Source organism: Lacerta agilis, chromosome 6 (assembly GCF_009819535.1).
Source record: "Lacerta agilis isolate rLacAgi1 chromosome 6, rLacAgi1.pri, whole genome shotgun sequence".
Taxonomy (NCBI): domain Eukaryota; kingdom Metazoa; phylum Chordata; class Lepidosauria; order Squamata; family Lacertidae; genus Lacerta; species Lacerta agilis.
Genome location: NC_046317.1, coordinates 6,428,959 through 6,444,171, shown reverse-complemented (window position 1 = coordinate 6,444,171; position 15,213 = coordinate 6,428,959). Strand labels below are relative to the sequence as shown.

General features: G+C 43.3%; 1 protein-coding gene across 3 annotated transcripts in view; it reads left to right on the top strand.

The window, feature by feature from the left end:
• Positions 1-15,213, top strand: part of ACBD6 (acyl-CoA binding domain containing 6) — a 97,420-nt gene that overhangs the window by 44,139 nt on the left and 38,068 nt on the right. For 2 of the 3 annotated variants that reach the window (XM_033151314.1, XM_033151316.1), the window contains exon 6: positions 4,080-4,169. The exons of the other annotated variant lie outside the window; for it this stretch is intronic. In XM_033151314.1, coding sequence (XP_033007205.1) covers positions 4,080-4,169 — 90 coding nt within the window. The remainder of the gene's footprint in view (positions 1-4,079; positions 4,170-15,213) is intronic. 3 annotated transcript variants of the gene reach the window in all.

Below are 15,213 nucleotides of genomic sequence, written 5' to 3'. Positions count from 1 at the left end.
ATTTGTGTCATACTGCTTTTAAAGGCACAAGGCCAGAACCATTAAAAAGGTACCAAGCCAAAGCTATGCAAAAATGCCTAAACGCATCTGTTACCTGTGTATGCAGGCCAGATAGAACTGAGAGCCAGTGTGGTATAGTGGCTAAGAGCGGTAGACTCGTAATCTGGTGAACCAGGTTCGTGTCTCCGCTCCTCCACCTGCAGCTGCTGGGTGACCTTGGGCTAGTCATACTTCTCTGAAGTCTCTCAGCCCCACTCTCCTCACAGAATGTTTTTTTGTGGGGGGAGAAGGGAAAGGAGAATGTTAGCCGCTTTGAGACTCCTTCGGGTAGTGATAAAGCGGGATATCAAATCCAAACTCTCCTTCTTCTAAACTAGAAATAGTTGGCTCTTCCTGTCATTTGCTTTGGCGCCACCTACTGCTGGGCTCCCTGTCTCCCACCCTACCAATCTCAGTGGGCATTAGTCCCCACTGTGTAGGGCTAAAGGTAGTGATAAAGCAGGATACCAAATCTAAACTTCTCCTCCTCCTCCTCCTCCTCTTCTTCTTCTTCTTCCTCTTCCTCTATGTGGTGGTACAGGACACTACAGATGTGTGTGTGTGTGTGTGTGTGTGTGTGTGTGTGTCAAATGTTAAGCCTGTTTTGCACTCTTCCCACTTGGCAATCCTCCACACACACTCTGGCATTTTATTTTATTTTAAGAAAAAGCTCGTGTTTCCTTGAGATGCATTTTTGTTGTTGTTGTTCAGTCGTTCAGTCGTGTCCGACTCTTCGTGACCCCATGGACCAGAGCACGCCAGGCACGCCTATCCTCCACTGCCTCTCGCAGTTTGGCCAAACTCATGTTAGTAGCTTCTATGCATCTTTTTACATGCATCTTTTTCATTCTGGTGTTCCAAGTTTTTGGTCTTGGGTTGTTTGTGGAGAAAGAGAGCTTGCAAAAAATTATGCCGTGTTGCAACCCCAAGTAAGTTTGCACCTGTTGTTTTAGACTGCCAGCGAAGAAACTGCAGGAAGCCTAGGCTGGAGTGGCAGCCAGAATGGAAAGCAGGGAAGTGCATGTGTGAGGAAACCATCTAGAGAACTGTGTGGACACAAAATGGAACCTAGCTATTGCATGGGGAAAGCTAATGTCTGACCTGGAACCATTTGTGGATAAGTCAGGGTAGGGGGAACCAACAGACTTTTCGAGTTGTGATAGACCTTGGAGAATAATGCAACCTTCTACTATCTTGGCAGAGCAGGCCATCTCTCCATTCTAGACCTAGTCACTCCTGACATGGAGAATGGACTGTAAATGACAGATGAATAAACCAGACTTTTATCAGTGAATTAATTTAAAATCATTTTTGCTTTTGCCAGATATGTTAAGATCCACACACTCCTTTTCGATTCTGTGCTGTATAATTGAGTGCAGTAAGGTTTAATAATTCATAGAACTAATCTGGGTGCCATCTATGTTTCTAAAAAGAATAATTGCCAAAAACCCATTCTAATTCATGGTTAATTAGTGTACTATCAAAATAATGTGTTACAAAATTAATTACTTGTTGGGTTAAAAGTGAGCTGAAAAGCTTAATGCGTGGAAGCCTGAGACAGCATTTTCCTACTTAAAATAATGATCCACATCTGCTGCCTTTCTGAATAACATGTAGAATGAAATGTGAATTGGATTAGGTGCAGGTGTCATCCTAGCCCTCTCAACTTCAAATGTAAAGCTTTGCTATGTACTTAAATACCTTCCTTGCTTGCTTGCTTGCTTGCTTGCTGAAGATTCATGATGAGAATGAGCCATACCTAGCTAGCTGGTGGCTTTATGAAGCACTGCAAAGAAGTTTGAATAGTCCAGAAAGAAATGTGCTCTGTTTCAAAATTTCATGAGCTGCTTATGATTTCCAGCTTCACTTTAGTACGGGTGGTTAGGAAGGTCATTTCTGCAAGTGTGTCACATGTTACATCTGGGTTAAATATTTTAGTAGGTAGTTTTAATTAAGAACTGCAATGTGTACAATCTGCAGACATGAGATTGAGGTTGTTTCTAAAAATGTGAGTTGCTTTTTACTTAAAAGTTTATGGACTGAATAATTTCAGGAAGTTTTTTGTTTAAGATGGTGAAACTTTCTAAAAATGTTCAAAGTCCATACACTTTCAAGAGCACTGTCGTTCTGGCCATGGGTGGGAGTCTGCAGGATGAGGTGACATTCTGGGTCACAGACCCAGGTATATAGTGCCAAAGAACAGTAAAGGCCAGAGAAACAGGAACCAGTTCTGAGATTGGCTGAAGGTGGACCACAGGACCTCATACAAGTATGAGGCAGAGAATTTGTGTCAATGATAGCCAGAGAGAGAGTGGCTGAGCTTACACAGAACATGAAGTCCTAGCTGGCCCCACCTTTCCAGGTTGAGGAGTGCTTCATTAAAAGACCCGTGCTTGCTTTTTGAGTCTTGTACTCCATTGGTAATTGGGGAACTCTTTATAGGCTCTGATGAGTAGGTCTGAGCAACCGTGACCTCTGGTATTGCTGATTGGTCCTGAGCTGCTGCCTCAAATATTCAAGGTCCATAGCACAATTCTCTCCATACATACCACCATGTGTGTATACTAGACCACTAGTTCAGCTAGGTTGTGTGGATTGTCCATCAGTTTCTCACCTCAGAGGAAATTTTCTTTTGGTAAAGGCGGGGAACCTGTGGGCCTCCAGTTGTTGCTTGACTACAACTCCCATCATCTCCAACCTTTGGCCATGTTGTCTGAGAATGCTAGAAGTCGAAGTCAACCAGATTCCCCCATGTAGACCATGTCCTAGGAAGCACAGTCATGTAAAGTCCTCCTAAATTGCAACATAATCGTATAAAATTCCAATAAAACAAGGCTATTGCAGTGCAGTAATGGTAGCGGTAGCAAAAAAAACCCGACTAAATATTACTCTTTTAAATGTGGGAAATTCTTTTATCTCTTTGTTTTTATGAATACTTTTAATATGCTTATAAATGGTTCTTGATGTGATGCAATATCCATGCCAAAGTGGTTAGCTCTGGGTTGGCTCATGGGACTGTCCCAACGTTTCATCGGCCCAAGGCATGTGGCAGGTCACACTCTGGACCTTGTTTTCTTGGCTGGGCAGGAAGAGGGTGATCTGAAAGTTGGGGGGGGTATTGACATCAGTCCCTTGTCATGATTGGATCACTTCCTGTTACAGTTGAGGATCTCAACAACTTTCTCCCTCTGCAGAAGCAGGGGATCTATGAGAATGGTCCTCCCTCAGAGGCTGATGGACCCAATTGCTTTTCAGGTGGCCCTGGGGGATTTCCCAGCTTATATGACTGAAGCCCTGGGTGACTTGCGGAACATCTGGATGGCTTGGGCTTTTGACATGATTACCCCTGAGCACCCTCTCCCACTTCTTGGAGCCCGCTTGGCTCCCTGGTATACTCCAGAGCTTAGGAAAAGGAAACAAGCTGGGAGATGGCTTGAAAGTGAGTGAAGAAAAACTGGCCAAATGCAGTCGAACGCTGGTGAGGGCTGATCATCAAGCCTACCTGGTGGCCGTGAAGGCAACAAAGAAGGGATACTTTGGCTGCCTCCATTGCATCCTTATTGGTTTGTTTTGTTTTTATGTATTTTGTGTTCTTGTTTTGTATTTTTGTCTTGTGAACTGCCCTGTGATCTTCGGATGAAGGGTGGCATACAAATTTAATAAGTAATTCTAATTCTAATTCAGAAAGTTCCAGTTACAGGTGGGTAGCCGTGTTGGTCTGCCATAGTCGAAACAAAATAGAAAATTCTTTTCAGTAGCACCTTAGAGACCAACTGTGTTTGTTCTTGGTATGAGCTTTCGTGTGCATGCACACTTCTTCTTGGTGAGGTTGATGGACTTCCATTTCATGTGGCTCAATGTGGTGCCTTCCATAGTTCCAGTTACAGGTGGGTAGCCATATCTGAAGAAGTGTGCATGCATGTTACAGTGCGAGCGATGTTGATATTAATGTATCTAATGAAATTCTTTGAGGCTCACATTGGTTATCTTAAGCTATTACAACAGTTTCACTCAATGTTGTTGTTTGCTTAATATTTTAGGGCAGAGCTCTGCTGCACTGGGCATGTGACAGAGGACACAAGGAACTAGCCTCGGTACTGCTGCAACACACAGCGGATGTTAACAGCCAGGTATAGATTGGAGCAGTGACAACTCTGGTATATCTAGTGCATTTCAAAAGGGAAGCAAATACAGCAAAAATGTTCTCAGTTGCACATATGAAGGATATGTAGGGTTCTTTCAGGATTCTGCTCTGAGTACTTTTGGTGCCTCTGCTCATCATAATTTCAGCGTTGTACTGCTTAATGTCTCAACAGCACCATGTCATACTTTCTACAGAACATAGGAGCAGCACAGTCCCTTCTTACAAGGGTTTATCACAAACACAAGTGAAGGGAGGAAGAGATAAGTGGAGGACCAAATTGGGTGATAATGTGGGAGTTAGCATCCATACATATTAACTGAAAGCATCACCAGGGTTCTGCTAGCTTGAGGAGTGGGGCGGAATGGCAAGAGGGGGGTTGTTTACCCATTTCCCCTCTGACCATTTGTTCACTTGAAATTGTGCCCCTCCCTGGCTGCTTTCCTATAAATGTGTGGTGGTGGTGGTGGTGGTGATGAATGGGTCTCTGTTTCTTTTCCCCTGTGAAGAGAAAAGCATCTTCAGGTGGGCAATTTTAGTGAACAAACAATGAGAAGGAAAAGATTGAAGTGTTTCTTTCGCCCTCCTGCTGTTCCTTCTCTCACGGATGAGCGGAAGAATTCTGTTGGAAGAAGTTTGGAGGAGAGGTTTGATAGAAGCGATGACAGATTGTGGTATGGAAATGTCAGCTAAGGGATGAAAATCAGATAAGTTGAATCTGAGAAAGTGAGGACAATTAAATAATAGAGAGGAGGGGAATTTGTTTAAAGCGTTCTGTTTTCACTTACAAGTGCTAGGAGCCTGAAGATCATGCAGAAAGAGAACTAATGCATCAGCTTAGAGGTGATGAAATCATGGCTGTTGAAGGGAAATGAGATTAAAAAAAAAAAAAAGATGACATACCAGCAAAAGTGGGACTTAATTAGCCAAGGGATGAGTAGAGCACAGATTAGAGTTTTATCTTACTACGAATTTCTTTCCTGATGTACAGAGTTAATTGACTACTGTTGGGTTATACCCACTGGTTTCATGACAGAGGAACCCTACTAGGGCTGGAACGCGATTTATTTCTAAAGTCATTTTCATTGCTATGATGTGCAGCAACTTGCTTCCTGGGCCCCCGCTTGAAAATACTTACATTAAAAGCAGCCAGCTTTTTCAACAAACAGCTTTTTTACAAACAACGCAATAAATAGTTGACTAATTGTTGCTTCATTAGTAAACTATTGTTATAAAAGTTCAGAAGAAGAATAGGTTTCTTAATGAGCAACACAAACTTAGTTGATGAAGTGTTTAGTGCTTGATACTTAAGTATGTGCAGTTAAAGTGCATATTATTTGTTGATCCTTAGATGTCTTTTCAACCTGGTGTACCATGATAACAATCCCTGAAAACTCAAAAGTTTAAGATGTTCATTTCAGTTTTTGAAAACAAAAAAAAATTATTGGTTGCAAATTTTAAACATGGAATTGACTTGGGAAATTACATTTTTTAAAACACAGAAACCTTTCTCTCCTTTTCTCTTTCCTACTTTTTATATATTGCCATTTTCTAGCCACATTATTTGGGATTAATAATGGTTATAAAATGAAAACATTTTGTATTACACCCCCCTCCAAATAATAAATAAAGGAGGCTTTCTAAAAGGTCTTGAATGGAACAGAAATGTCGCAGACAAGCCAGGCAGTGTGCACATAGACGCTCATCCATCCCTGATTCCAACATGGGTTAAATTCTAGTAATATTTTGTGTGTTTGTGCATGTGATGTTATCTTTATGAAGAGGAAAGTAGAGACGTTTATGCTAGAGGAGGACATATTCCAAACTACATTTGGAAACCTTTCTCAGAATAAAAAAAAAGTTTCCACGTACACCTTAAACATCAGAAGATTTGTTCTTATATACAGTATTAGTTAATTTGAGGTTACGGAAAACTTTAGAACTTTTCTGTTAGTTATGTCCTGTGTCTACACACACCAGTAGTAAACTGAGGCTTGTACCTTCATCAACCAACCATACGGTAGTAAAACAATGCTTTGCTTGAGAGCTGCATTTGCCAGTCAGAGTAAATAGTATTGGTCTGGGAGAGCACACTTTGATTTCTGAAGCAAAAGTTCGGCCTGTATTGCAGTGCTTTCAGACGTAGTGAATACTAGTGTGGAATGGCTAGAATGAGTGTTGGGCAGTGGTTAGATCCAGAGTCACCAATCCTTAGATGACTGTGGGAACCTGAAAAACTACTGTAGGCACAACACAGTCTTATATATACACCTTATATACATCTTACATATATGTGTAAGCAACAAGCAGACATGGATTCATTCACAGGAGGGCTCAGGTGTTTCATATGGCAGGACATCTTTGTTGGTCCCAGACAGTTTATTATCCCAATCTGTATTTTGGCCTTAAAGACCCGAATGAGAGTGCATGGAGGGTAAGTTGAAAGAAAGCTTGTTTTGCTGTATGAACAGCAACATTGCTGACCATGGGGCACATCTGTTAAGACATCAGACTTAACTTCCAATTTCCCAGCTTTGTGGAGTTTGAGTCAGCTTGAGATGGCCTTTACTCTGGTCTTAAACTGGCAGGTGTTTAGGTGGGGAAATATTTGAACTGCAGCAACAGAGTGACAGAGCTTTTCTCCTTCCAGATTATAGGGTCCAGTCCAGCTCTTTTCAGTGTTGATAATTACCTTTAATAATACATTTGAAAAGAGATGGTGATTGCTTGGGATGGGGGGAGTGCAGAAAGAACTAATTTGTGGAGTGGGAGGTAGGCTTTGCTTTGTGTTGAAAATGGTCATTTGTGTAATCTAATTACCTAAATCCTTAGCCACAGGCCTTTTCCTAGTGGGTGGCTCTGTCTTGAGAGCTATGCTTAGAACTTAGATGGTTTGGGCATCTTATAAGTGAGTGGCTGCCCCAGATCCAAAATCTGCATCTTCTGTTTTGTTTTCTAATTTTAACACAGATAAATACATAGGTATGCCTACTGTGAATAAATAGGCAGAGTTCAGATATAACACCGGTCTATTCTTTGTGTTATGTGCACAAGTCTTGGGCTGATTGTACTCTGCCTTCCCCTCTCCCATTAGAATCATAGAATAGAATCATAGAATCATAGAGTTGGAAGAGACCACAAGGGCCATCCATTCCAACCCCCTGCCAAGCAGGAAACACCATCAAAGCATTCCTGACAGATGGCTGTCAAGCCTCCGCTTAAAGACCTCCAAAGAAGGAGACTCCACCACACTCCTTGGCAGCAAATTCCACTGTCAAACAGCTCTTACTGTCAGGAAGTTCTTCCTAATGTTTAGGTGGAATCTTCTTTCTTGTAGTTTGAATCCATTGCTCTGTGTCCGCTTTTCTGGAGCAGCAGAAAACAAACTTTCACAAGGAAGGAGATCAGAAAATTTCTGTTTTTCAGTTAGCTGCAGTTTGTTCTCATGTGTGAACTTGGAGTGGTGGTTTGTCTTATGATTTAGAGCAGAGGTAGCTAACCCTTTCTGCCCTGAAAGCCTAGTCAATACCTTCCAATCCCTCTGGGAGCGACATGTAGCCAAAAAGTGGGTGAGGCTACCCACAGCTGACATGCACACCAGGTAATACGCAGTCATACATGCATAGACATACACAAGCAGTGCAAATCTTAGATGATAAATCTGGTGAGTGGCAGGTTGTTCCTTGTTCCTTAAGTACATAAAAATATATAAAGGCTGAGCTTGCTGCTATGTGTGAGGGAGCTGCGTCCAAAGGTAAGCAAGTACTCTCAAGCTAGTTTGTTGCATCATTGTACTAAAGCTATAATTTGTGATATGGCTAATTTCCATCTTGCATAGGATGTTATAAAATTTGAAGTTATCACCAGGATTCATACCAGATTAAGAATATAAGAAGTAACTTATCTACTGAACATTAGAAATACCGTAGTTTGAAAGTAACTAGGTAAAGCCAAAAAGGCCTATGATCACAGTTAATGCATTAAACGCAAGAAACCTGCATGGAACTGGGCAGGTCTGTTTTACTCACCAGGATATGAGTTGAGCGCTGAAGGTTCATGGAGATAATTGCAGAGTGATATAACATATTTACAAACCTTTCTTACAGAGGATGTTAGAGAGAGACCTCTAGCTGATGAATCTGAAGGTTTGCCACAGTTTGAAGTGTTTATAGAGGAGAGAATAGACTTGGAGAGGATATTGATAGTTTAAATAAGTCATCAAGACCGGATTGCGTAAGGTCCTTTACAGACTTGTATATTTGTTAACAATGCCAGATTTTTATTTATTCTAAAAAAGGCAAATTGGGTGAGCTTAACAAGGTAAATTGCCTGGTATTAACACCAGCCCAACATTCTTAACTATGGTTAATTTAGATAAATCTGATATATTAGTGAAGAATTAGAATGCCTTTGTGAGAGGAGATAATTGTTTTCACAGATGTTTGTAAACTATCAGTTTCACCAGTGTAGAGGAATAAACACAGAAATACTTAACTCTTTGTAGTTTGGACCTGTATATGTTCCATACACAAAAAGGAAAACTAAAACAGGCACTATTATCAGTTGATACACTGTTTGTTTTGTTTAACTAAAAGATTTAAATCTTGCCTTTTGGGTCCCCTATAGAACTCTAAAAGCAGCACATAGCCCGAATAAAATGATAAATAAAATCACAAATTATCATAAAATATAATTTCCAAAATAAGATGGCAGAAGCAGGTTTTTTTAAAAAAATAAAAAACCCTCTTAGTACTGGGAACAATGAGTATCCAAAATGTATACCCTTAACAATAATACCTCCCATCTCTGTGAGTCTGTTTATTTGTTTGTTTGTTTTCTATACGGCTCTTCATCTAAGGATCCCAGGGCAATTTACAGTATCAAACACAAAAATACATAACATAGTAACATACAAAAACAATACAGTGGTGCCTCGCAAGACGAAATCAATTCGTTCCGCAAGTCTTTTCGTCTTGCGGAAATTTCGTCTTGCGAAGCACGGTTTCCCATAGGAATGCATTGAAATTTAAACAATGCGTTCCTATGGGAAAAAAGTCCAAGCCTCCTGCCGGCGAGCGGGGAAAGCGAGCGGCAGAGCAAGCGGCAGAGCGACCGGTGAGCGGGGAGAGCAAGCGGGGGACACGATCCATAGCGGGGGAAGCCAGGAAAGCAAGTGGGGAGCAAGATCCACGGCGGGAGAAGCCAGGAAAGCAAGCGGGGGACACGATCCACGGCGGGAGAAGCCAGGAAAGCAAGCGGGGGACACGATCCACGGCGGGAGAAGCCAGGAAAGCAAGCAGGGAGCAGGATCCACGGCAGGAGAAGCCATCGGAGCAAGCAGGGAACGCAGTGGGAAGGCAGAAAAGCAAGCGGGGGACATGATCCATAGCGGGGGAAGGCAGAAAAGCAAGCGGGGGACACGATCCACGGCGGGAGAAGCCAGGAAAGCAAGCAGGGAGCAGGATCCACGGCGGGAGAAGCCATCGGAGCAAGCAGGGAACGCAGTGGGAAGGCAGAAAAGCAAGCGGGGGACATGATCCATAGCGGGGGAAGGCAGAAAAGCAAGCGGGGGACACGATCCACGGCGGGAGAAGCCAGGAAAGCAAGCAGGGAGCAGGATCCACGGCGGGAGAAGCCATCGGAGCAAGCAGGGAACGCAGTGGGAAGGCAGAAAAGCAAGCGGGGGACATGATCCATAGCGGGGGAAGGCAGAAAATCAAGCGGGGGACACGATCCACGGCGGGAGAAGCCAGGAAAGCAAGCAGGGAGCAGGATCCACGGCAGGAGAAGCCATCGGAGCAAGCAGGGAACGCAGTGGGAAGCCAGAAAAGCAAGCGGGGGACACGATCCATAGCGGGGGAAGGCAGAAAAGCAAGCGGGGGACACGATCCACGGCGGGAGAAGCCAGGGGAGCAAGCGGGGAGCAGGATCCACGGCAGGAGAAGCCATCGGAGCAAGCAGGGAACGCAGTGGGAAGCCAGAAAAGCAAGCGGGGGACACGATCCATAGCGGGGGAAGGCAGAAAAGCAAGCGGGGGACACGATCCACGGCGGGAGAAGCCAGGGGAGCAAGCAGGGAACGCAGTGGGAAGCCAGAAAAGCAAGCGGGGGACACGATCCACGGCGGGAGAAGCCAGGGGAGCAAGCGGGGAGCAGGATCCACGGCAGGAGAAGCCAGCGGAGCAAGCAGGGTGAGCGGCGGCAGCAGGAGAAAGCTGGGTGTGGGGAGCAGGGGCCGCAGTAAGGGAGAAGCCGAGGCTAAAATGGCGCCGGACCTACCTCCTCCCTCCCGGAGCGGTGAGTGTTCTGGGGTTTGCGGGGAGCAAAGGGCAGGCTCGGGAGCCGAGGGTAGGCTCGGCTGCTCCACCTTGGAACTTGTGAGCCTCTACGGTGGGAGGAGGCGAGCTGCCGCTTCCGGTTCCCGCCACTGCTGCCGCTCTCCTTGCAGCAGCAGGTTCCGGCTTTTTCTTAAAGTGGTACCACGCAAGACGATTCGTTTTGCGAGTCACGGCCATTAAAAAATTCGTTTTGTGAATCACCTAAAAAATCGAAAAACCCTTTCGTCTAGCGGGTTTTTCGTCTTGCGAGGCATTCGTCTTGCGAGGTACCACTGTACCCCCATAGTTTAAAAGGCCATGGATGTTTAATTTGCCAAAGGCTGAGAGAAGATTAATATTTTTGCTGGGCACCTATCCCTCCCACTTCCCTGCAACACACTCGTTCACTCCCCCTGGTGGGGCAAATACTGCCTGATAACTAAGAAGAAAAAGGAAATGAATGTTTTGGAGATCCCTCAGTCACATACACAAATGCACCTTCTCTCTAGCAACTGCTCTGAAGAATGCCATTCTCCTAACACTCTTATCTTTGCTGCCTCATTCCCCTTCTCGTTTTGGTTCTACTCAGCTATAATCTTTCTCTATGGGCCAGTGTGGACTGCACAAAGGACTTTCAAACAGCCCCTGTGATGCTCCTTTAAAGTTACATCGTAGGCCTTTTTGAAAGCTCTGTGCTGCACTTTAAATTCCTGCGCTTCAGGGGACAGGGCTGGGAGGGAGATGTGGTTTTAGCTGAATGCTATCAGCTTCCCCCTCCTGGAGCAAGGCATGCTCTGACCACCCATCAACTGGATGAGGTGCTGGGCGTTCGCCTTGTTGCAGCGAAGGAACAGTAGGGAGCCCACTTTAAACTCCTGCTTGTTCCGGCCCCACACCTTACGTCATAAGAATGTAAGAATAGCCTGCTGGATCGGGCCAGTGGTTTATGCAGTCCAACATCCTGTTCCCACAGTGGAACCAGATGCCTGTGGGAAGCCTGCAAGCAAGGCATGAGCACAATAGCACTCTACCCCACATGTGGTTCCTAGCAGCTGGTATTCAGAGGTATCCTGCCCCTGTCAGTCGAGGTAAAACATAGCCATCGTGGCTAGTTGCCATTGATAGCCTTGTCCTGCATGAATTTTGATGGCTTTAAAAGAAGATTAGACAGGTTGGTGACCATCACTGCCTCCTTTGGGAGCGAATTCCATAGTTTACCTATGTGGTGCATGAAGTAGTACTTCTGTTAATCCAGAATCTTCCAACATTCAGCTCCTTTGGATGCTTGCGAGCTGCAGTGCTCTGGGGTAGAGAGGAAACCTTCTCTCTATCCTCTTTCTCCCTTGTCATGCATAATTTCTGTTATGCCACCTCTTACTTCCCCTTTCGCTAAACTGAAAAGCCCCAAATGCTGCAACCTTTCTTCATAGGGGAGTTGCCCATGTATGACATTAAGTGTCACACAGGTGGACGTGACTTCCTGAAAATGGTCTGGTGGGCTAGGTTTGACCCCTGGGCTGGAGGTTCCCCATTTTTACTCCTTGGGCATGTTTGGGGGAAACGTTGCCGTGACCTCTGCAGCTATTATAAGAAGCCCCCTTCTTGATAATACCCGTTTGCACACTGAGCAACCAACACAACAGAAAAGACAAAGAGGTCTGAGGGGCTTTGATAGTCCCAAGATTCTTACTCTGTTTCAACAGTGAGTTGCCATTTTAATTGAAAACAATATAGCTATCTTCAAGAAAGGGCTAGGGCACTTCAAGGGTGTGAGTGGGGAAATTCTTAACTATGGTTATTTATTAGGATAGTAAATGGTCTTTCCTCCCCCCGGGAGGCTAGAAATTGAAATGAACAACAGCAGGAGCTTTTCTTTTAAGAGCTTTGTGTTAAATTTATACCTTTAGCATTTCTTTGCTATTGTATTGCCAGAAAGCCAGCTGTTCAAAAGACACAAGTGTACATTTTGTTCCTTTCCCAGGAAAGATCAGAATGTGCTGCTTCAGCATTGTTCTGTGTGCTTACCTCCTGTACCATCAAGTGAAATCTTCATTTGTAGCATTGTAGAGCACCATCACGGTGTAATTTGGTTATTGCTTCCACAGCATTTACCTTCCTTGCTTGCAGAGGCTGTAAACCATCAAGACCTATGCAGTTTTTGTTATTGTTTGCTTGTTGCTGGCTAATAACCTAATGTATTTTTTTTTTAAAGTGGGCTGTTTACTCAAGGTGGAACTGTACCTTACAAGTATTGTTACATTTAGGGGGGATTCTGACTTAGAAGCATTCAGTCATAATCCCACAGACGGTAGCTTCACCCTGTTGGCTCCTCAGCCAAGTACATCCACCAGATATCTGAACCTAAACTATACCTTTCAGTCTGTCACTAAAAATGGTACCAAGTTAACCCTCCGTGTCCTCACACCATTTTGTGTGTTTCTGCGCCCCAACCAGTGGCAGCTACTGATGTCAGCCAGTGTCATGTTTCTTGTAAGATGTAGTTCTGCCTCAGCAAGGGCAGTGTTGTGGCCACCGTCCTGAGTGTTCACTTGATCCATTTTGGGACAGATGTTTTTGAAAGTTGGCCAACTTGCCAGTATCAGTTTTGATTTAAGAGGAGGGGACTTCTTTCTGCCTCAATATGTAACCTTTCCCGTTGCAGACTGAAAGCATTCCATCAGTTTAGATGGGAAGGTGCTTGTGAGTCAGAGGGCTTCTGGAGACAAAGATGCAGAGTATCAATTCTTTTATAGTACACTCATGCACGTTTTTGGGAAGGGGGGGGCATGCTTTTCAAATAGAGACAATACAAACATAATAAATGGAAGAGAAGGTTCATCTCCCTCATGACTCAATCCTTCTCAAACGACATTATTATTGACTGGACCATTGGTTGCCAAAAAGAAAAATCAATTTTTAGAAGTACTTGCTTGGCCACAGATCATGGTACTAACCCAGCACAGACAGGCTGATTTTATCAACTATCTAAAGACTAATTTCCACCATTAGCCAGAAATGAAGTAGAAATTATGGATAAATCAAAGATGGCTTCGTATTCCTTTCCATTTTCTTGCTCCTTTTTATTCTGTGCCTCTAAAATGCTTTTATGTCTCCTTTAATTCTGTCATCTTCCCGTTTGATGCAGTTATATAGTCTATGTAGCTCAGAACCTGCAGTTAGTGTTGTTTTGTGTTCCCCAAAAGCTCTGTAACACACTCTCACACACTCGCTGTCTCTCTCTCCCCCCCTCTTGCTCAAACCGTTCCTTTCTGGCCTCCTCTGACATTCTTTTTGCAAAGGCACAGTTGTGAGTGAGCATCAGTATTAAAAATATAGGAAAAGACACACCCATAACTTAGTGGCCCACCTTGAAGCAGGGGTGTAGGGAAGCAACTTTCACCCCACCATGACCATCCCATGGGAAGTCCACAAGTAGGATTCAAGGGCAGTATACTTATTGTTTTTGCTAACCTGTTTGCCTTGCCTTCACGTCTGTAATTGTGCCAGAATGCTCCCAAACAAATTCTGTTTGCATGTATATGGCAAATGGCAATAAAAAAGGTATGGATCTTTTTCACATTTTACTACAGAAACAAATGGCTGTATACTGTACAAATTTTCAAGTAATATAGCTGATAAAGGACAATCTTGTGTTGTACTACTCTGACGGTTAGATAGCTCTGATGTGCAGCCAGCACCCTTCTCTCTCAGGCTTGCATCTAACAGCTCTAATTCACTTTCTAAAATTACCATCCAAATTAAAAGCTGTTAAATGCTGAAAGACATTTCTTAGGTATCCAAGGCTTTTACTGAAAAATAATACTGCTGACCTTTTACGATTCTTAATGTACTAAATTATGTCCAGTGCCGTACATACCTTATATAACGTAATGTAAAACTACCGTGAGGTTTTTTGTTGCAAGGAAGGATTATAAATGTTATTTAAAAATCAACATGTTAAATCACATGTTGGAATAAACCCAGCTTTATCTAGGTAACCTACAAGTGCATTTGCCATGATGACAGGCACTGCAGTGGGAAGGGGAATTGCCAAAAATGAAACTCCACCATTTCACTGATGAATCCTTCTGTCAGTACACAATGAGCACCCAAAGCTTTATATGCTGCTGGACTGTGTAAATTTTTTTCAACTTTATCCCGCTTAAGGAACTTCAACTTAGACAAGAATTTATTTATTGGATTGTTCTCTGGATCCTGTGAAGAATATAGATCAGCCTCTGCCAATCGTGCATCAGATTGGACAAATGTATATATTTCTTCAGAATACTTAATCTTCATAAATTTCTTTGCCGCATGAAGAAGAATGAGTAGTCATGTTAAATCTTCTAAATTTCTTATCTTCTTCAAATATTTATTTCTTGGTGCCTTCAAATGTTTAGCTATGCTTTTAAAGAGGCCGCTTGGATATGTTTTGCTTCTTTCCCAAACGGTTGTTCTGCAACATCCTGTGTTGCATTTACTTAAAAAAAAAAAAACCACAACCCTGTAATTCTGACCTATTTTACATTAGTAGGTCATTATCATCTGAAAACATATTATTTAATCTCCCATCTTCTTTCATAGCTTCAGTCCTTATTTGAATCTTTTAAAAACAAAAAACAAACCCCTGTGATCAGCAAGTACAGCACTCTCAGACTGAGTGTTTACATTTTGACCAGGTAATGTGAGGAAACAAGTACATACATTCTAGAATAAG